This window comes from Numida meleagris, chromosome 13 (genome assembly GCF_002078875.1).
Source record: "Numida meleagris isolate 19003 breed g44 Domestic line chromosome 13, NumMel1.0, whole genome shotgun sequence".
Classification (NCBI taxonomy): Eukaryota; Metazoa; Chordata; class Aves; order Galliformes; family Numididae; genus Numida; species Numida meleagris.
This window is the reverse complement of record NC_034421.1, coordinates 4,197,170-4,217,898: the sequence shown is the minus strand read 5'-3', so window position 1 is coordinate 4,217,898 and position 20,729 is coordinate 4,197,170. Positions and strand designations below refer to the sequence as shown.

At 44.9% G+C, this 20,729-nt stretch overlaps 1 protein-coding gene across 1 annotated transcript in view; it reads right to left on the bottom strand.

The window, feature by feature from the left end:
• FOXK1 (forkhead box K1) overlaps positions 1-20,729 on the bottom strand; it is a 51,243-nt gene that overhangs the window by 10,493 nt on the left and 20,021 nt on the right. The window contains exons 2-8 of the mRNA XM_021411745.1: positions 18,048-18,309; positions 8,112-8,268; positions 6,745-6,891; positions 4,816-5,009; positions 3,545-3,711; positions 2,542-2,826; positions 434-658 (exon numbers count right to left, since the gene is read on the bottom strand). Coding sequence (XP_021267420.1) covers positions 434-658; positions 2,542-2,826; positions 3,545-3,711; positions 4,816-5,009; positions 6,745-6,891; positions 8,112-8,268; positions 18,048-18,309 — 1,437 coding nt within the window. The remainder of the gene's footprint in view (positions 1-433; positions 659-2,541; positions 2,827-3,544; positions 3,712-4,815; positions 5,010-6,744; positions 6,892-8,111; positions 8,269-18,047; positions 18,310-20,729) is intronic.

The following is a 20,729-nucleotide window of genomic DNA, read 5'->3' as shown; positions in this document are numbered from 1 at the left end:
TTCTTAATACTCCACGGAGCCATATTTCACAAGACCTGAAGAGCACCACTGAAATTTTATTATTTGGCATGCTGAAAGCAAAGGCTCTTTGTCAGAGGAAAACAAATGAAAATCAGAGGCTTAATGAAAGAATCACCAACACTTTCATCTAGTAACCCCCAGAAGTGTAAGTAGTAATACGTGCACAGGCGAGGGCAAAGAGACACTGCACTTTTCTGAAACAAAGGTAGGTAGCAAAACTTATCCACCAAAAAGACCTGAGCAAACAGGGGCAGACTGTATCTATCACTGACATTTACAGCCACAGAAGTTGCCGAATTTACAACCTTTGGCACAGGACACGTGGAATAACTTGCGTAACTAAGAAGAGAAAGACCTCACCAACTTGACAACTGAACTGCAAAGCTTGGAGAGCAATCAAAACAAAGCCTACCATAAGCGCTGCCGGTGATGCTGTTGGTGGGGACAGCATGTTTGCCGTTCTGGGTGACTGCCCGCACGGGGAGCTGATGCTGTCCAATGGTCACTGGAGCTGCCTGCTGAAGGATCGTGACTGTCTGTCCTGGAACACCCTGTGCCATTTGACTGGCAACTGTCTGAATAACACGGCTGGCGGTGGGTATTGTGGCAAACGCGATCGTTGGCTTTTCATCCATGCCTGCTTGGAGAGCAGAACAGACAACAATCATTTACCACCCTGCTGGTTTAGGAGCAGGCTTTCTTCTCATTAACGTTTTAGCAGTAATACATACCCCGGCCTTACAAACGTGTAAATACCTCAGCACCACAAAGTCACTTGCCTTTGATGTGTCCTGTAACGTTTATAGGGTGGAAATGGAAAGCATTGCTTCACAGGTTTTCAGCTTAGTCACAACAGTAAGGTATTTGGGCTCCAAGGAGCTCAGGATTCCTAGAGGCTTAACCCTGTGAGAATTGCTTTAGGCATGATCAGGCTCTACATACACATTCTCAGTGGGTTGATTCATACCGTGTAGTCAGCTCTGAGAAGGTAATGATTCACTTACCTGCTCACTGCAAGCAGGGACATAAGAACAGGGAATATCAGTCCCTCTGAAATGCTTTTTTTGAAGCTTATCAGAAGCCAGGGATGAATATTTGAAAACACTAAGTTCTGTATAATTACTCTATACATATTAAGAACTTTTTTTTAATAGCATAAGCCACTTAGCCAGAAATCAGGATTGTACATTTGACCCTTTTTCCTAACAGGACATCAACTCCCTTATATGTACTTTATAGCAGTGATATGGACAGCAGCCACTACAAAGTCTGCTATGAGATATTCACAGTTACGGGCCAGTTGGCCTGGCTCTCAACACCACACAGCAGCAGAAGCCATTTAAGATCCCAACAATGCTCCAGGCATTGTCTGCAACAGCTTGCTGTCAGGCCTGCACATAGGTCAGTTTACAAGCAGGTCGTCCCCCAGTTGCATGCTTTCGCCAGCTATGGGGGTACGGGAAAAAAACAGAAGGAAATATTAAAAAAAAAGGACAAACTGAAAAATGAATAAATTAAAAGAGGGCTGAGATCCCACACAGATACAACTCAGCCACTTATCTCACTTCCCAGGACAAGCAGGGGTCAACTCTATGCATATAACAGCCAGTTCAATGGTGTCAAAGCAGAGAAGGCAGACAGGAGAGAAACTCATTAATCCTGTAGGAAGACTTCTCCCATGTTAACATCAGAAGACAACAGGAGTAGAGTTAAACGGAGCATAAGTACTAAGCAGGGGCTTGCAGGAAGGATGACTGGAAGCAAGAGGAGAAAAGGCAAGGAAAGCTTGGAGATTAGGAAGGAAGAGACTAGAAAAAGATAAAAGTGGAAATAAGGTGGATGAATAGGGAAAGAACAAATGACAGCAAGAACTAGCGAGTGAAAGAAAGGAGCAGGTGACAGGCAGCTGCAACTGTGCTTCAGCAACATGAATGGGACATAGACAGGAATTTCCAGAGAATGTGAATGAAATTCAAACATAATAACCAGTGCTGAACCAAAAAAAGCCAATGGTCCTGGTACTGCTTTAGAGGAGGCCTTTGTTGTAACTGGTGTTTGAAGGTTGCTTTCATGAGCTACTGCCTACACTTCCAGAAGCCTGTGCTTTCCCCTAGGAAACCAGGCTGGCAGAATAGAAACGCTCTGTCATTTACTGACAAGGCCATCCTGAAGTTTCAGCCTCTCTCTCATGCCATCAAGCAGCATACATTTCCATGGCATGCCCGGGGGAATAATACGCAGGCATAATATCGATATAGGGGCTAACAAATATTTAAAGCACTTCATGGTTTTTCAGTCTTCATAGCCTGTTAGATTTGCTCTCCAAAGATGACAAGGGAACACAGTACTCCTGCTCAATGGTGGAAACATCAGCTGGAGGAACTCCCACTCAAACTTATCTAGACAAGCATCTTCTATCAAGGGCTAAGCACCCAGTGAGTGAAACTGATGTCTGACTCTACCCCACACTCCAAGCCTGCTCGACTTATTAGTGAAGTAGCAAGAGAAGCGACAAGCTACCTCGGTGGTCACCAGCTAAGTCCAACACTGCTCCTGCAGCTTCATGAGCTCCTCCTGCTGTGCCCTGATTCGTGAGGATGTATCCGTTTGCAGAGTTTGCAGAGGAGGTCACAACTCGGACCATTGTAACAGTGGGAGCTTGTTGAACGACGTGAATTGCATGACATGAAGGCTGTTGAGAAGTCACTATTGATGCTGGCATGTATGCAACTGGTTTTGCCACCAGAGTAGATGGCCGAGGAGGAGGAACAGCCATAATCACAGGCTGGGCACTGACTGGAGATCCTAAACAGAAAACAGAAACACGCACAAAGAGGAGAGGTTAAAAAAAATACACAAAAAAGCTTCTACTCATTTTACCTATGCACTTTCTACATCTGTAGTATTTAATCCTTCAACACAGGCAAGATGTGAGAGTAGGTAAAAAAAGATTTTTTTAAAATGTCACCTCCAGTCTTCTATTTACTAACACACAAAAAGCAAAATTGTCATTTTAGCACTGTTTTGTGAACAAATACTATGATAAACCCCAGAACATGAGGTTTTATGTAATGAGCTTTGCTTTCCAACTAACTTCAGCAGGAACACCCTATACATCAGGCCAGTTACAGTACAGCTGACAAGCCGGTACTTACCAGGGCTTATATTATTAAGGCTCAGGCCATAGCACCGTGGAGCTCTGCATAGGCAAGATGATCTTACCATGAAGCCTTGAAAATTATTGAGCGAGCTACGCACTGCCATGGCTACTCTGCTGTGAGTTCCTTAGAGACACATAGATCAAGGTTTGCTCATGTGTTTCTATACATTCCTTTGCCTCCTGCCCCTTCACACAAAGGCTAATATGAAAAATGATCTGAAGTTGCACATGCATCACCAGTCTCTAACAAAATCCAAGACTTAAATCCTCCTATAACAGACTGGTAGGAACATTCCTGCAGTGTTCCCAGCATAGTACTCAGCACAGTGGAGAGTCACCTGCTGTGAAACAAGAGCTACTCACCAGGTGCACTCTGTGAATACCGATACTCTGGAACTGAGGCTAATTTTGACCCAAAGTCGTGATCATGTGGAATGGGTGAGCCTTCCCTTGACAGGCACTCTGGAGTCTGTAGGCCACTAGAGTGAGGGGACAGCAGGCCAGGGTGAGTAGGGGAGGCTGGAGCACTCCTGGAACACCAGAACACAGTGTTGGCAGATGTAGATGTATTTTGACCGCAAGACAGCAGCAGAGACCTCCAGCAGAGGGTCCTCTAAGGAGAAAAATAGCTGTTCTCCCACATTACTTACCCACAATAGTTTTGCTGGGAAAAGCTCAAAGGAACACAGTAACCTTACTAACACCCTAGCACCAAATCCAGTCACATTATTCCTGGCTGAAGGAAACTGGACCCTTCAGAGTATGGTTACCATTTCAAGACTCTGAAAGAGAAGCTGAATGTGTTTCGTGTTCTGATCAGTTCTGCAATTTCAGCCCATTCTCAAAGGATGTCTGTCAGTATTTGAGAGAGGAGTAGAAAGAAAGATGCACTGGAGATGCAAGTGTCTGGCTCCATATGCACTTAACAGAGCTGTTGCTACTCCTTCCTCAACCACTTTGTTCCCACCTCTGGTCCCACGTGGCCACCAAATGCAGAAGGAACTCAACAGCTCTTTAATGACAAAGACAGAGCTGCTAATCAGCTGAAAATCTCTTCCTCCTGCTTTCCTCCATTTTAACAGGCAGAAAGGATACTAGGAGGAGTGCTACATGAAGCTGCTCCAGCTAGGGCTACACTGCATTAACCCCACAGCAACAGGGCTCAGAGAAAGCTGTCACTACACACAGCTCCTCTTTGCAGCCCCACCATTGGCTGGAGCACTTACACAGAACGGCCCCCACTGCTTAACACAGCCACAGCCAAAGTGAAGGTCCCTATAAGAGAGAGCTTTAAATACCACAGAAGTTATTCCCACTGTGATCTAATCCACATATAAACACAGCTTTCCTGAAATTAAAGACTGGCATCTGAAAACATTTACTGCTTTGAATTTCTTTGAAATGATACCAAAGCAGATACATTATTTGATGCGTTTGTAGTTTGGTTCTGGCTTTTTTTTTTTCCTAAACACTTAAAGTCAGAACCATTTTCAGATTATGCCTCAGGACTACTTAACTATATTACCATTCAAAAAGCTATAAGCAGAAGTAGTTTCCTCACTGTACTTCAGGAGAAGGTGGTTTGTTTGCTTTGTAATGAGTTTGGCATGGAGATTAGAGGAAGGTGATCTTACCTGGAGGAGAGAGGCCCAAAAGGCGTTCGGAAGCAGGACACTCCTCTTTGCCTTCGTTTTCTAAACGCTTGCTCTACTAGTTTGGCTTCAGAGGCAGGGTCAATCCGCCAAAAGGAGCCCTTTCCAGGTTCCTCCTGGGAGCGTGGGACTTTAATAAAGTAACGGTTCAAGGAGAGGTTGTGCCGAATGGAATTCTGCAGGAAGCATGAGAATAAGGTGATTATTTTGCTATGAGGAAGCACAAAACAAAGGCAAACTGATTTTGCCACACAACTTGGAAAAATAAAATCTGTGCTGCTCGAAACAGTGCTGAAGATAGAAACAAGTCACTTAACTCACGGAGCTCCAAAGTCACAGGAGAAATGCAAGAGAAAGCCTGGGGAAATTAGTGAGACACAGAGCTCCTACTAACCATACAGAATCGTGGGTTTGCTCAGTACTACACAATCACTTGAATACACCTGGAGTCAGCAAGTACAGTAGCTTTGCTATGGAAAAGAATGAAAGTAGAGCTTTTGCTGAGGCAGGAGGAAAGTAGTGTAAACCACATCAGAATTCTCTCAAGACAGGCTGAATTCAAGGCAAGAAGAAGAAACTGTTTGAGCTTGTGCTAACTACTTACCTGCAAATGATCACTGGGATGCCCAAACATGCCCTAAAGGACACTGCATCTCGTGGTAATCGTAATGCAGGCCAGACAGCTACCTGAGAAGAATCTACTATTGATGTGGCACTAGTCTAGCACCATAGGCTCTCCAGATGTTGGCAGGACTAATTATCCCTGTCACTGACAAAGCCCACCTGAGCAGGTTTAACGCTGCTTTCTGGGCCAGGGAAAGGCTCAGCAAGCCCAAGTATTCACAAACTCTTTTCTTTTCCACTTTCAAAACAAAACAGGAGCTTTTGCAGCAGCCTTAGACAAGCTCTTCATAAGCAAAGCCTCACAGTGGTACTGGTCGGGTAGAAAAAGGCAACTTCACCCTCTACTGAAATGCAGCTGTCTTTAAAGCAGGATGCAGCAACTGCTTCAAGGAGCACAGCTCTGCCGAGCAGGTTAAGGCAGGAAGTGAATTCCACAATTAATTAGAATTGTGGGGAAAAGCCAGGGAGACAGAATGTATTAATTCCAACTGTACTCAAAGTGCACCAAGCCGTGCTGCTCCCGCCAGCAGAACACAATGAAAGCAGCAGCTGCAAGAGTCTATCCAGCTGCATTGGTGTGTTATATTCAAATGACAACACCCATTTCAGAGGTGTGATGCCAAGAACAAGCCTGAAAGCAGGTGGAGCTGTGGTTTCTGAGACTTTGAAAGCAGCCCTCAAGTGAACATTTAAGTCTGATTTAGCATGTGTTAACTACATCCAAGCTCTCCTGTGAAGCTGGTCAGATTTCCTTTCATACCACAGGAGGAGCTTTGAGCTTGTGCTTTCCAAGTTCCTATTCTGAGACTCAAACCCTGGAATCTCTGATTTAGGCAATGCAGTAGGATAAACTGTGAAAAGAAAACACCTGTGATGATTTAAGGCTGTATTGTGATTTAAAGAAAGGATTTCAGTATGAGGCTGGACATCTGTTTGGACAGATCACTCCAGAGGAAGACAACATGCAACATTACACAGGCAACTATCGGGGCAAGGGAGTTACTGATAGTAAGGATGTGGAAAAATAGAAGAAATGGAAATGAAAGACAGATGATTGGAATTAAAACTGTTTCAGAAAACAACCTACTGGTAACACTACATTGTCCTGGAACGTATTTACAAAAAATAATCACCCACAAGCAAACTAGTTAGCTCATGTTAAACAAATTCATTCTGGGAACAGTCAAAGCAGCTCTATTCTCAGTGCTTCAAAACTTTAATAAATGTATTTCAAAGCAGATAAGACCTGTCAAAGTAGTTTAAAAACTTGTCATATCAAGAACTCACCTGCCAGCCTTTGTCAGCAGTCCTGTAGTATGGATAATGCTTGGTAATGTGGGCATAGATTCCACTTAGTGTTAATTGCCTGTCTGGTGCTGAAGATATAGCCTGCACAATTAGCTGAGCATAAGAGTAGGGTGGCTTGGACTCATCCTAAGAAAAAAAAATATGAAATTTTAGTTACTTCCTACACTAGAGTTCATCAACAATCCAAAGTAATAAAGTATGTTAGGCTGTAGTTTCACAGATGCAAAAAGGGCACAAGGATGGGCAATTAAAAGCATCAGCTTTTTCACTCCTGCTTTGTGTTGCCACCTCCCAGCACAGCAGAAGTATTTGTACACAAACAGAACTAGAGGACTAAGCCAGATCAAAGCATCTCGGCATCCTGTACCACCCCAAAGCACACACAAAAAGGCTAACTTTAACCTGGCTTCATTCTCCACTGGATTTCTGATGTGCTGATACTGGCACAAGGAGCAGAACAAGGACGAGTAATTGGAAGCAAAGAGTTACAGGGTGTAGGGCACATCCACTGCTCTCGGTGCTCATGAAACTAAAGCCTTCAGTTCCACCCAGCTACAACTAAAGCTTTGCTAGGTTCATGCAAGTATGCTAACCAGCTCTCCTCCTAGCAACGAGCCCAATATGAAACTTAATTCTGTTCCTTCTATCTCCAGCAGGTTTAGTTTCATTCTAGGAATTCGTTTGCCAGATCTCATATTCCTACATTAGTCAAGAGCAGCCTTTGTCTCAAGGGAGAATCCAATATACAAGAAATCATCTAGTGTTGTGCTTCTCCACCCAATCCCCAATAAGGTGGTTTTGAATCTACACCTTTAACTTTGATCTGAAGATCAGCTCACCAAAATGAAATGTTATCGATTTAAATCAGTTATTTTTTAATCTAAATTCCATTGCTGCTCTCCTCATTTAACGCTTCCTTGACAGGCTTTTGTGTTTGTTTTGAAGTCTGACTGCACATTTCTCATAGCAAGGATCCGGTTTCTCTCCCTGCTTCCCTTTTTCCCCATTGTATTTTGCAAAATATCATTAATTAAAAGGAGAAATCAAGACTGAATTCTAATGCTCCTCTCTCTGCCTTCTTGATTTATCAAACAAGCAAGACGAAGAACTCTTGCTCAACCCTTTTAATGAATGGCTTGCATACGTATCAGACAGCTAAGCAAGCAGATTCATCATCTACCACAAATAAGATGCTGCTTTGAAGCCATGGTCTCAAAACCCTGGAGGATATTGCACACAGCACCCTTATGGCAGGGGGTATTCTTAGACCCATTTAACTACACTCAACGCTGCCAGGTCTTAAGCCTCCCAATGAGCACTGCTGGGTAAGTAATGTTTCTCTGAACCTTTGGGCTGTCCCCGCCAGATGCATCTGCCTGCTGCTCTGATGCTGCTTTTGCGGCATACTCTGCTGCCAGCTGCAGATCCGAGGTAATGTTGTGAACAAAACGATATCCTGAGGATCCAGCACCGCGTGGACTGGCCGGGCAAGAGTTGGGTACACTGGAAAGGCAAAAAGGAAGTAAATTTGTTACTTCATTTATTAACAAGATGCACAGTTCTTCCTTCCTAGATACCATAAAAATCCCAAGCCGCTGAGAAGCATCACGCACTGGGCTTATTTTTGCCCTTGGGGCTCATCCAAGGTGCAGAAAGATGGAAAATAAATACAAATCACATGTAATCAAAGATAAAAGTGAAATTCCTACAAGTCCTGATACATAAATACACACACACCTGCACCTTCTACAATCACAAGAAAAGAGTCTCAAAGCACTGAACAGTTTCCCTGTACACGAGTCTTAGAAAAACACACACATTGTATTGGGGATGAAAAACCAAAGAAATAACTTGCTGGTGTAACCTATGAGAACACCACCACTCTCCTCATGATGTAGGCAATGTTTATTCAGTTTTTCTAACAAATAGGGGCTATGCATTTCTATTGTGTTGTAGCTAAAGCACCCAGCTCAGGCATCTGCCACGAGGGTCCCTGTTGAACACCAAATACCATCTTCAGAAGACCAGACATAACGCCATGATTAGTGCTGCGTGGCAGGAGGCAGCTATTTCCTTGATTCACAAGCACACAAGTGCAGCTATCAATGGGGAGCTGCAATCACTTCTGTACAACATGAAGGCAGCTCAATCTCATCAGCTTTGGCAAGCACAGGGAAGGGACATTTAGAGTCTGAGGATTACCACGAGATGGCATTACAGGAACACCTACAGAGAAGGAAAACCATGCTGAAGCTGATAAAAAGCTACAAACAAGTAAAAGATCACTGTAATTCACAGCACCGTTCAGGCACACAGAAGTGAGCGCTCCAAGCTGAGAACTAATCAGAAAGGCATGTCTGGGGATCACACATCTGTGATTGGCAGCGTACAGAGACCAGGAGAAAAGGGATGAGGTGGGATCCTGGAGATCTGAAGCTCCCCTTTTCCATCTCTCCTCTGTTCTGTGCTGCCCTGCATGGATGGAAAGGCAGAGGGGCGTAACGTGGCCAAATCCCAGGATCACACTCATCTTCTGCATAAGAGCAGAGAAACAATGGACAAAAAAGCAAAACAATACACAGGAGATGTACACAGCAAAACAAGCAGTTCAAACTGTTTGAAAAGATGTAAACTGAAGCCCGCTGCTGGGAATCAGAAGGCAGTAGAACTGGCATCAACAATCCTCTTTCCAGGAAATGCCCAACAGCAGCGCGAGCCCTGACACAAATAAAAGCAGTAACTGATACTCACCCAGCACTGCACTCAGTGCTGTAAGAAAAACAGAACACAGTCCATTCCTCAATAAGGTGATGATGTCTAAAGAGCACTCCCATGCACATGTGCAGAGGGATAGGATATGGTGAGACATCCCCTGTTTGCTCAATGGGCAACACCTCCAGCGCAAAAGCAAGCTGACAGAGAAAGAATGAGTGTTCCCTAACACAGCCTACTCTGTAAGCTGAGAAGTGCTGCTTCTTGCTGCGATATCTGCAAACGGTTACGATGCTGAGCTCAGCACAACCAAGACTGTTTTCTTTTAAAAGTGGATTACAGGATTGGAGGGGGAATCAGCGGGAAAGGGAAAAGGCAACAAAACATCCCAACCATGACAAATCCCTGCAACACGGAACACAGGCTCACCCCTCTCCCAGCCAGGAGTGAGCCATACAAACCACTGCACAGGGTCTGGTAATGCCTCCAGCGCTCACTGACAGCCCTTTGTGTTAGTGGGGATGCTATCTGGGAGCAGAGCAGGAGGGGAGGTTTTCAGGAGGTGTAAAGCATGTCATATTTATTGATGGGCCCAAACATAAATCTGTCTTTGCAAGAGATAAAGGCACTTTTTACCTATTCCTGAAAGAAGCAGAGAGCTGTTTGTGCAGGAAGATGAATCCAAGTTTGCTCTTCCATGCTCAGAGCCCACTCTGTAAGTGGATAATGCCCCATCACAGAAGTGCTCCTGATGCCTCAGTCTACACACACAGAGCTGGTGTGAATTTAATTATTCTGCTGTCATTTCTCAAAAGCTTCTCCATGCACATGCTTCTTCTATTGTGCAGATAATTACAAATGAAAGTAATTCTCATACATGAAGCAATGACAAATCAAAAACACAGCAATTCTTTTTATCTTAGCATTTGGCACACGAGCAATTATTGTAACACAAAGACTAAGATGGGAATAGGATGAAACAGCTTGCTGGTTTGTTCTTCATTTGCAGAATTACATGAACAGCAAGCCACAAACAGCAGCTAAAACTTAGGTCAAGGATATGGAGAAGTTCTCCAGTAAATCCACACACTTCAAGGCTGTATGTCTGCCCTCCCTGTATGTCTGCCCTCCTCACCAACTCTCCTTTGCTTTTTTAAACTACTGTGGCTTCAAAAACTGCCCCATGCAGTTCAGACACAGGGATTGATTCAACTCTTTAAGATCAGTAGAGAAAATAGCCCCATTTTTACTGTTCACATTTGGACTGTTGAAGCTGATAATGAGCTTTAAGTACAACTTGTTGCTTTAAATAAATAAATACATGAAGAAGAAACCCCTCCCCTTTCAGGGCTGTGATTCTAATGAGTGCTGACAAAGCCCCTCCAACCTGAAGTGCTGTTAACTTTCTGAGCCTGATAGCTCCCTGATGAAGCAGCCATGATAGTATCTGAAGATTTGGGAGAAGCATTGTTCTTTCATCACAACAGGGCATTTCCATCCAGGTAGAGCTGCCTCCTTTCAGCCTGGATCTGTTATCAATTCAAGAGACATGGGCAGAGAACAAACAACGTGAACCTTAAGCCCCTCCATGCAAGACAGGGTGACATGCTGCTGAGTGTTCAACCTCTCAGTCAATCATCAGTGAGCTCTTAAAGGGAAAAAAAAAAAAGAGTTGACAACTGGAAAGACAACAAGGTGACACAATCTGCTCCCCGCCATACAAACATAGGACAGAAGGAGTGGAGAAACGGTTTTACTAAAAATACCCCTTCTGGGGGTTAAGTTAAAATTAAACCTTAGTGCAGTTGAAAGAAAACAAGCAAACACAATGCAGTGACATCATTTTCCTGGAGTTCCTGGAATTCTGCTCACCAACCAGAGCAGGGGCTGCCCAGGGACACACGCCTGCACTCACACCCCCTTATAACAAATATGAAGGGAAAAAAAAAAGCTTTCCCCTGTAAATATCTGTTTGTGCTGTAATACAAAATCAAGTGTGGGGAAAGCGATTGTGATTTGCTGGATATTAACATTATATCAGCACTTGAAGAGGTGGAATCCATTTTAATACTATCGACTTCTGTTGGGTAAAGCTACAGCTGGGCACGTCCAGTCTTCAAACGTCCCACCTTACTGCTGTGAACCAGGCACACTGTGCATACAAGCACTCTTTAGCTTACAGACAGTAAAAACTAATTTGCATTAAGCTTGTATGTTACAGAAGAGGGCGTTATGGGGAGGAAGCATGTGTCTCTCAATGGCATAAAGCTCAACACGTAAGCACACCAGCTGCATTTGCCCAGTCTGATCCCCGTGACACCATGGTTAATGCCCCAAGGCTCAGATTCACCAAGGATTCAACGTCTCAAAGCAGCTACTGCAGTCACTGGGCCCAAGCTCCCCAGACACCACGCTGAGACTCAGCTTTAGAACCAGACTACAGCCACATGCTGAATCACAGTGGTCCTCTGCAGCATGTTTTCCATTTAATACTTAACCTTTGGTTTGTAAGGTCAGAAAGACGAGGGTTGAACACAGTCTCTGTGATAAATTCACCCATGTAACAGGCAAGAGTGCCTTTTAAAGTCAGGGCTTACAGCTGGCTATTGAGAACATGGCATCTTGTAGCACTGTGATTCACTTCTGACTCCTGCCAACAAGAATCTAGCTTCTAAAGTTCACAGCACTCTTTAGAAATGAGAAAGCCTTTAAATACCAGCGACTGGAGATGTACAACTTACTGCACTGCTGTTGGAATGCTCCAGATTGGTTTGCTTTAACTAAAGAACAAGAGTGCAAAAACAGGGCGTACCACTGTGTGTATGGTGTGTCCACACAGCATGCTGCTCTCTCATCTCATTAAAAAACAAACACACAATACAACAGAATCAGAAAAGGTACTGACTGGAGTAAGCACAATGATCAAGGATAGGAACTGATTCTGAACACAAGTTAGCATCACTGCACGTTTTCTGACATTACCCCAAAGAGGCAGAATCCTGGGCTAGGATCACATGCAGTGATTTATTTAGAGATCTCCAGACTGTCTCAGTCTAACGATATTTTACAGACTTGGGGGTGGGCAATAAATGGTTAAATGATTTATTTATAGTCATATTACAAGTCCACAAGCAAGCTAGGAACAGCAACACTCCCAAATTCCAGTGCCAACTTCCCCCAAAGGAGAGGCAGTAAGAGAATGCAGGAAAACTGCCCTGTTGCTTCATTCCATTCTCTTGCGAGAAAGGTGTCTGTAGGGCTCAAGATACAGGAAGTTAAATTAAGTCAGGTGTGTGGATGAAGCAGCTACCCTTCCCGTGACAAAGAGGAAACGTTACCTGCAGTTGCGCATGAAGCTGTTCACCTGACCAGGAGGTGCCTTGCTAAAGAGCAGGGAAAACCTCTTGCGGTTTAGGATATGGCACACGGCAGTCTTTGCAAAATGCCCAAATGCACATTTCTGAAGCAGGTACAGAAGATGTAGCAGTGCTACGAGTAACCACCAATATGAAGATTCCCATCTGAACAAGTGTTTTTTTTTTTTTTTTCCCCCTTAAGTCCCAATTCACTACAAAGGAAGAATCCCCATTTCTTAACGAGATCTTTTCCAGTCTCCTCCCCAAATGCAAAGGGAAGGCGTGTTTTCCTGCACACTACAGTTAGAAATGCCACAAATCTCGGCCTATTCCTATACTCCATTTCAAGCACACGGGATACCAAAAGACACAGGGATTTTTTTCCTCTCCACGTGCACTAAGCAGGAATCAGGTCAAAGTACAGCACTGCAGCTTGCGAAACGAGCATTTCCACCAGACACCAATCAGAACCCACGGGTGCAAATCCTCTGCCACTCTCCCTCCCCAGCCCAGCCCCAAAAATGTAACTCAAAGAACGGCAAGTCCTTGCACGTTGCCTGTTTCAAACAGGTTTCAGAAACAATCCCCGGTGGTGAGGCTGCCAAACCAAGCTGGATTTTGATGTGAAAGGAGAAATCTGAGAGCTACTCTGCCTCATGCTGAAAATAAAAAACAACCCAAAGCTGCTGAACAAGCCACAGCGAGAAAGTTAACTATCCACAGAAGTTCAAATTGTTTTTACTTGTCTCTGCTCCAGTGGTCTCCCTGTTAGCAAGGAAGTGAGCTCACTCCATCTGTGGATTCAGTGCACATTTCACAGCAGCGCTGAGCAAGGGAAGGGAAAAGGAAGTGCTTGTGTGGCTGTGACATATGCACCCTTTCCTCCAGCACATGGCTTGGCACTGCTCCACCAGCACATGGTCCATTATCTGAAATAAACATGCGTAGGAACTCCCAAGCCTGCTATAGATTGTTGTGTTGCTTCTGTGATGTATATGCAGCGCGCTAGTTGGCTTGTGGTTGGGAGACGAGGGTGATTAAAAATAATCACCGCTCTGTCCAACTGAGGGAGGTACCAGAGCCTGAATCCAGGAAGCAATGGATAACTGAGACAATGCAAAGAGCCTGCAAAAAGCCTGCCTTGGAGCTCTTCACTTAGGGAGCTCACAGTGTTGCAGACAGAAAGAAAGGACAATATTTATGCATCCTGTTCCACTGCGTGCATATAACCACTGAAATCAGGGTTCATCCAGCTCACCTCATGACTTTAGAGAAACATGCAAGTTCTTATCAAAACCCAAGTGTTCTGAAATGGTGTTGTCATGTAACACGGCACATAAGACTGCATGTGCATGTTCCCTCCTGCCACCTTACACTCCCATGCTGCTTTACAGAATAAAAGCCCAATACATAATTTATCTACTACACACTCTTGGAAAGTAGTTATGACACCACACATGCATAAAAAGCAAGCAATGAATTTAAATGACCTGTTAAAGACCACAACACACATTGGTGGCTTAGCTGACAGAACTGCAGCTCTTCTGAATAACCCACAAGCAGAGCATGCAGCTGAACTGACTGCCTAGTGAAAAGGGGAAAAAAAGCAGGGAGGTTGGAAAATGTGCAACTTCTAGAACTGTAACAGTTCAGCTGACACCTTCTGTTTTGATAATCAGATCTATAAAAAAGTACAGAAGGATGCCAACTGCTCGATCATTATTCATCTCGTTCATTCCACTGTAGACCAGGTATTGATCATTCTAGCAGTGCCTGACCACGGGTGGCATGCAAAGTACCAACAATTCTCTAAAATAGAAGACTGGGGTCAGTCCACACACAGAGATGTACCAGCACCTCACCAGACACTTCTCAAGCGGTGGTTCTCACAGGGCTCTTCCTCCTACATGTCAAAGCACTTTTTATTATTTATTTTTTTACTGATGAAGACTGTGTACGTGAGTGAGATATCCACGCCCTTCCAGGGCAAAAAGAAGTACAAGACAAAGTGTTCAACCTCACAGCCACCCTGGTACAGAGATAAGCCAGCAGAAGGAGCAGCTGTGAAAGGTGAATAACGATACTGACCTCTGCAGTGCAGCAGTTTGAATTTCCTCATTGCAGCTTTACTTTCTTTTTAAACAGTTCAAACACTGCTATTATTTAGAATAGGGAAGCATATACAACGGAATTATTTTGTTTTCAGACAAATCAACAACCCTGAAGGGCAATACTACAGACTGATACTACTCGGAAAACAGTTACATTATTACTACAGGGCCATTAACACCAACTGGAAGACTTAAAAAATAAATACTGTAAATCTAAACTCCAGCTCAGCATCACTTTGAGACCAGGAACAGCTTAACCAGGCAAAGTTCAGGGTTTGTTGCACAGGCGAAGTGCTTCAGGTCATCAGTAAGAGTGCCACCAAAAGAGGTATTTCCAGATGCAAGTACACAATCTTCAAGCTGTGCACTGAAAGACAGCCCCTTAACTTCTGAAACTCATCACGAGCATCAGATATATGGCCCAGCATGCAGAGTTGAGTTTATCCAAGCTACACACAAGGCTTTCAGACAGCTTTTCAGGGCTTTGAATCTACTGAGAAGAGATTTGTGCCTGAATCCAGGTGTTCTGCCCTTTCTTACGATGTCTAAAGCAGACAGCCTGCTTCTACTTGGTTCTCACAGCCACAGCAGCCCTTCCCTTTCAGAATGTGCAAGTTTGTGTTTGCTTTTCTTTTTTTTTTTTTTCCCCTCAACGGATTTTTGAACTCAGAGCAGGAAGAAATAAGCCATGCCTGTGTGTCAGCCTCACTGAGTACACTGCCAGCCAACATTTTCCCTTAAAGCTGTACAGCAGCATCAAAAACATCTGCAGGCAGCCCCTCCTGGAGATAAACTGCCTTGCTAAGGCAACAGTGGAAACATGTCTCCCCAGGAGTAAGCAGGAATATTGCTTTACAAAGCTGCTGAGGGTGGCAGGTTGGGTTTTGTTTAACTAAAGCTCACTCCCTCTCTAGGCGGTGCGCTTTGCAGAGGGAAAATAAATAGGCTGGAAAAAAACAGAGCAGCTCGCAGGGGGGAAACCTGCAGGGAAGCAAAGCTGCAATGTAAACAGGGAACAGAACGACGGTCAGGAGGGCAGGGCTGGCGCTGGGAGCACAGTGCCTGGTGCTGGAGTGCAGGTACAGCCCTGGCCGCTGTGGGTGGAGGCAGGAAAAGGGGCTGGGAGCTGCTTTCCCAAAAGGAAATTTCACCCAGCCAACGATTTCCAAACTGCAATAATTTTCCATGGGCCAATCAGGGAGGAGCAAGGCAAACGCACCAAATTAGGAAAGTAAATACTGGAAGTGGGAGAGGGAGGAGAAGGAGGAGAGCAGAGCTGGTGGAAATGCCTCCAGACACCACCAGGGAATGGGGTCCCAGGCTGAGCTCCTCCAGCCCTGGGGAAGAGGCAGAGGGCACTGTGTGAGTGCTGTGTGCTGATACAAAGACACCAAGAAAGCAGTTTTCTGCCCCAGGAGACTGATGGGAGAGCTCATACTGACGTGCTACCCCATCAGTGTTCCCTTTCTGAGAGCCAAGAGCCCAAGTTACGTCCCAGAGCGTGGCTGCAGGGCACGAGAGCTGTGAGATCCCGCAGAGGGAAAAGGGAAGGCTGCAGGGGCCCAACAAGGATGTTTACAAACGTGTCGGCCCCTCCTCTGTAAGAGGAACTCAGAAATGAAAAGGAATTTGGCAAGCGAAACCTCAGATGTCTTTTGAGGTTTTCTGAAGCCTCTGCTGGGTTTGCTTCTGCTCAAGACAAACGGATGCGATCATTAATCATCCTCAGTAAACACTCCGTTAGGGGCCGAGCACAATTCAACACCACTATTTCCACTTTCTCCTTATGCAAAAGAAACATTCTCCAGGAGTCAAATATCAGTTGCAGGCATATGCCAGAGTCAAAGATACAGCCCCTGCAAGTAACAGAAACCACACCGTGCTGCGCACGATGACTGAATGGAAACTAACTCCCATATGTTGGCAGAGAAACCATCCCCCTCCCCTCCCAGCAACAAGCTTCATCTAAAAAGAGAAGGTTAAATATAAACCCAAAGCAGTGCCTGAACAGAGGGCTGAAACCGCAGCCACCTCCAACTCCCTCTTTCTAGAGTAGCTGCACTGCACATCTGTGCAGCTCTGCAAGAGGGGAAAAACCCAAACAAGCAATGCCTCCAGACCCATGCAAAACCCGCCTGGCTCCATTGTGACACTGAAGTCATTCTCAGCCGTGTAAATTTGAATACTACTCACTGAATGAGTGCTAGCTGACAGGAGATGTTTGTGTATTGCAGCTTGTTACAAAGCCATGGACATGAAAACAAAGCAAAGGCTGCCTGTCACTGCTCCCAGGTGCACTCTTGTATTCTGAGGCTGCACTTTTAAAACTCTAAGACATCATCCTGTAGCATGAGCACACCTTACTATATTTAGCAATTAATTTTTACTATAATTAAAGTAACTGCTTTAATGTTAAATGAGATCACTGCAACAACGTAACACCAGCTCCTTGCTGAGAAAGAAGCAGAGAACATATTCAAGCCAGTAACGTGATGTTCAGGTTATTTCTCACACACATTCTTGAATCAGATGATTTACCAAACAGGATACTTGCACAGATGAACACTGAAATTGCTACAGCCCCTCAGCACTCGGTCAGCATCCTCCCCATTTCCTTCTATTGCCAGGAAAGCACATGCCAATGGCCACCCTTGTCCCCAGCTCCAGATAACACCGGCACCACCCAGCAACAACGGAATATTATGGAGATAAAAATAAAACCAGCAGTCCTAACAGAGACCATTTGCTTGCTTTCTTTTCTCCATATATATCAGTAGTTCTTGAGAGATCTCTCTAATTCCACAGCCAAAGATAGACTAACAGCTCTACACTATGATACCAATGCTTGAGAGCAGCCCCCCACCCTTTGAGCTGTCAGACAAAACCCCATGTCCAGGTTATGAAGATTTTAATTGTCCTCCATCATGTTGAACCTCAGATATCTAACAAGTTATTTTTAATGGGGCACATCATGCATAAAGAAAAATCAGATAAGCAACGTCAAGCTGATAAAGGCTGGTATGAGAAGAGAGACAGTGCTTTCAGGAAGCACAAAGGGCAACTAAAAGAACCACAGCATCACTGGGGATAATTACTGTCTCACCTGATTGTGCCAGTGGGGGATGGGAGGGGGCTGACCACACTGCGGAGATCCGGCTCCGGGATGTGGATCTTCAGAGGAGAAATTTGAGGGTAAAGCGGCCGTAGGGGAGGTGACGAAGCTTCCTCTTTCACTTCTTCTTTGTGGTATAAAGATGTGAACTGGATCTTTATAACCGTGCTAGGGAATCGGAAAGTACACCTGTGCAGGAAAAAAAGGAAAGCCACTGTCACACAAGATATCGAACATTTTAAATGTCTTTTTTTTGTACACAATTATTGAATCATTACTACATTCACAACACAAAAATCCACCACCCTCTACAGCATCTCACAGCCCAGAGCCCTAGGCAGGAATTGCTCATCCTTCACAGATTATTGTATAGGTATCATTGGGATTTTAGATGCAGGCTGGAGGTTTGGGCAGGCTGAATGATTTCCCCAAGGCCAGGTATCCCATCAATGACTAAGCATGATGTAGAAATAAAACAACAAACTCCTGGGCTCCTGCTATATCAAGGACTAGAAATTATCTTTTATTATCTCACTGCACATAACTCAGGAAGGTACAAGTTACTAGAAAGTATGAGACCATAAGCAACAGGGAGCATTAAGCCATAAAGATTGGAGAGCAACAGACAGCATTCAGGTGAGACAGCACTATTTCGAGCAGCCTCTACATGCTGCACAGCCAATATTCATTTTTATCTCTGCACATGATGCTGAAGGATCATCTAGCAGGTTTCAGATTGAAAACCATATATTCAGAAGTGCCTCCCTTTAGGCAGCGTGGATTACAGCTAAGAGTCAGAACAGGGCCTTTGCAAACCTATGGGGCCTCATCTCTTTATAAAGAACATTGATTTCCTAATTGTTATGTAAAATAAAAAAGAAGTTGCACATCTACATGTGGCTGCATCCAGCCTTCAAGAGATGCTGAGGAAATTCAAAAGGAAACAAGCACTGATGTTTCCCAGACTTGAACAGAAAGCTTTCCAATTCATAGTGCCTACAATAGGCACAGGGCTGTAAAAGCGGGTGTGCTGCAATTCTACTCACTGTGCTTTAATTAGACAATAATGTGCAATCAATAAAAGCCTTCCAGGGATCATTTCACTGATAGTAAGGTTAAAGAAGCAGGAAATAAAAACCAGGTTTCACCCTGGGAAAGGCCAGCAGAGCACAGCAGCCACGCTGGCCTCCAGCATCGTGCCTGCAGAAGGGAACGAAGGGACTCGGGTGGTGCTGCTCCAGCACTGAGCGCTGCTGTGGGCTGAACATAACTCTTTTCACCACTGCATTATTAGATCCTGCATGGTAACAGAACCAGCTGGCAGGCAAGCAGGCTAGTAGTTGCGACTGCCTCATCTCAACTCTGCTGCTGATAGAAATGCAGTGGAACATCCCCACCGCTGCTCTACAAACATACACCCTGCTCGTCGTGCCACACAGTCCAGCTCTGCTATCAGGTAATGTTCAGAAACCTGCTACAGAAAGTGCAAAATTATCATTCTAGCACAGGAAGCTCATTCCCATCTCATCCCAAAGAAGCTGGCTCAGCATTTAGCAGCATGGAATCACGATGGTTCTGCTGCATCCAGTGGGAGTTTTACATTGCATTTCATTCATTTCAGAGGTCCCACCACCTGTGCTCATTAATACATTAAATGAGAACATCATTGCTGGCAATGCAGCCTCATCATGTTTCTCCAGCCCTCCTAAACACTGTTCCCTGCAGACTCCATACACGAGCACAATTCAAAGCGGCGGTGGCCATGCCCTGCAATGCACACCAGCAGCACACACACAGCTACCGAGATGAGCCTGAGTCAGGCCCAGGGAAACACCATGCTGAATTCTAAGCTTTTGTTCTGTTGCAGGGATTTGCTTGTAGAAAGAGCAAAGAATACACACATTTGCACTGAACATCTCATGGACTAAGGCTCAGTACAAAGCTTCCTTGTTTCTCAATCATTCACCAGGAAAAGCCAAGCTTTCTCTGGGGGGTTCCGTGCTGCAGTGCCAGGCACCCTGCATTTTTCCAACATCTGAGCCTAGAACAGATCAGCCCTTGCACAACAGCATTCCGTGTAGCCCCGGCCTGCTGCTGATCCCAGTGGGTCTCAGTGCAGCACTGCCCAGGCCACCAGTCTGTGAGCACAGGCAATCTCCACAAAGCTAACGTTTAGCTTTCCTAAATCATAAGTCAAGCTGAAATCTGAAGCCTGAACTAACGCGGTAAACGTGTGCCAAGAGGCTGGCCCGCCTTGCTGTGCTGTTCCTTGAGTCCTCCCAGCACGATCGGATTCAGACACGTGATTTACCCGCACTGCAATGGGGGAAAAGGAACAGAGGGGCTGGGCTAGGCTGGCTGCTGCTATGTAAGAACTGTTACAACAGCCACAGCCATGTAGCAAGCAATGACAGCCTCTGCATGGCCCCAGAGCTGCCTCCATCAGCACACCCAGTGCTGGGGAACTGCGGCAGTGAGAAATCAGGGAAGCGTGATTTCTGCATCATGGCAAAGCTTGCTTTTCATTACACTAAAGTTGAATGCAGTTTTAATGAGCTTTTCTAATTGTTCCCTTCATTAACCTCTTTCATTCCGAAGAGGATAAACACTAATTGAATCAGTCCTGTTCAGAAAGGAGGCACAGTGTAGGAATTAAGTCTGTGGGAGTTATGC